The following is a 1029-nucleotide window of genomic DNA, read 5'->3' as shown; positions in this document are numbered from 1 at the left end:
TAGGTCTATAATTGACCAAGTCATCTGGGTCAAGAGACGGTTTCTTAAGTAAAGGTTTAATTACACCAACCTTAAAAATTAATGAGCAGTTCTAAAGAATCCCAGCTCAGGGGAATGTCGGGAACAGACTCTGCAGGTATTCAAGGTTGCAGGAGGTAGATGACGTGGAAACCTGTTCCCAGAACAGCCGTTTGTGTTTATTGCCTGCAGTGCATGAAGCTGGTCCAGCAGCCAGGGAGCGTTGATGCAGACCTGAACAAGGAGAAGAACTCCCTGCAGAAGAGTGAGCAGGAAGACCAGCCCATTCCTGGCCCATCAGAAGGTTTGAATGCTCACATTCTCTAAGACAGAAATCAGATTGTGGGTTTCAGAATGAACAGGGATCTAATGGAAAGAGAAGCTTCTTATCCCATCCAGATAAGAAGCGCTGTAAAAGTTTTAGGGAAAATATCATAGCAGGAAATAAAGAAAGGCTTGTTGGCCGTGACACAGAGTCAGGGTTTGCTCCCCCTTTTGGCCCAAACACCCAGAAACGAGTCAGCTCGGCTCTAATTGCTGCATGTAGACTGAAGGAGGGAGACGGTTGGATGGTTGAAAGGGGAGCTGTGATCATGACCTGCAGCTTCTGATTCTGCAGCTCAGTGTTTCCATCTGCTTGGATCTGATCTGATGCTATCAGGTCCGGCTGCAAGGAACAGATCAGGTTCTGGTCACCTGGTTCATGGGGAGCCATTTGTTTGGTTGTTTGTTTTTGGGTCGTTCTGGTTCTGCATCCTCTTCAGGGTTTAGCTGAAACGTGTGTCAACCGATATCTGGATCCCCTCCTTCATTCTGAACGTTTGTGGCAGAGGGACTTTTCTAAACCTGTTCTGAAAAGAAAAAGTTGGATGTTTTGAGCCATATGTTAAACCTGTTTCCACATGCTTTACTTGATCTTTATGGTGCTACTCATGCAAAGCAGAATCAATACCCTGAGGGCTCCCATCCAGGTAACAATGGAAACAGTGCTCTCAGAGACACACCTCATCC

General features: G+C 46.4%; 1 protein-coding gene across 2 annotated transcripts in view; it reads left to right on the top strand.

The window, feature by feature from the left end:
* Window positions 1–144: 144 nt before the first annotated feature.
* The window catches only part of LOC107084882, a 24220-nt gene continuing 23335 nt past the window's right edge, over window positions 145–1029 (top strand). For both annotated transcript variants that reach the window (XM_015374940.1, XM_015374939.1), the window contains exon 1: window positions 145–322. In XM_015374940.1, coding sequence (XP_015230426.1) covers window positions 160–322 — 163 coding nt within the window. In that variant the 5' untranslated portion in view covers window positions 145–159. The remainder of the gene's footprint in view (window positions 323–1029) is intronic.

Source organism: Cyprinodon variegatus, unplaced genomic scaffold (genome assembly GCF_000732505.1).
Source record: "Cyprinodon variegatus isolate N-32 unplaced genomic scaffold, C_variegatus-1.0 Scaffold110, whole genome shotgun sequence".
Classification (NCBI taxonomy): Eukaryota; Metazoa; Chordata; class Actinopteri; order Cyprinodontiformes; family Cyprinodontidae; genus Cyprinodon; species Cyprinodon variegatus.
The sequence above is the reverse complement of the archived record's forward strand: the minus strand, read 5'-3'. Positions and strand labels throughout refer to the sequence as shown.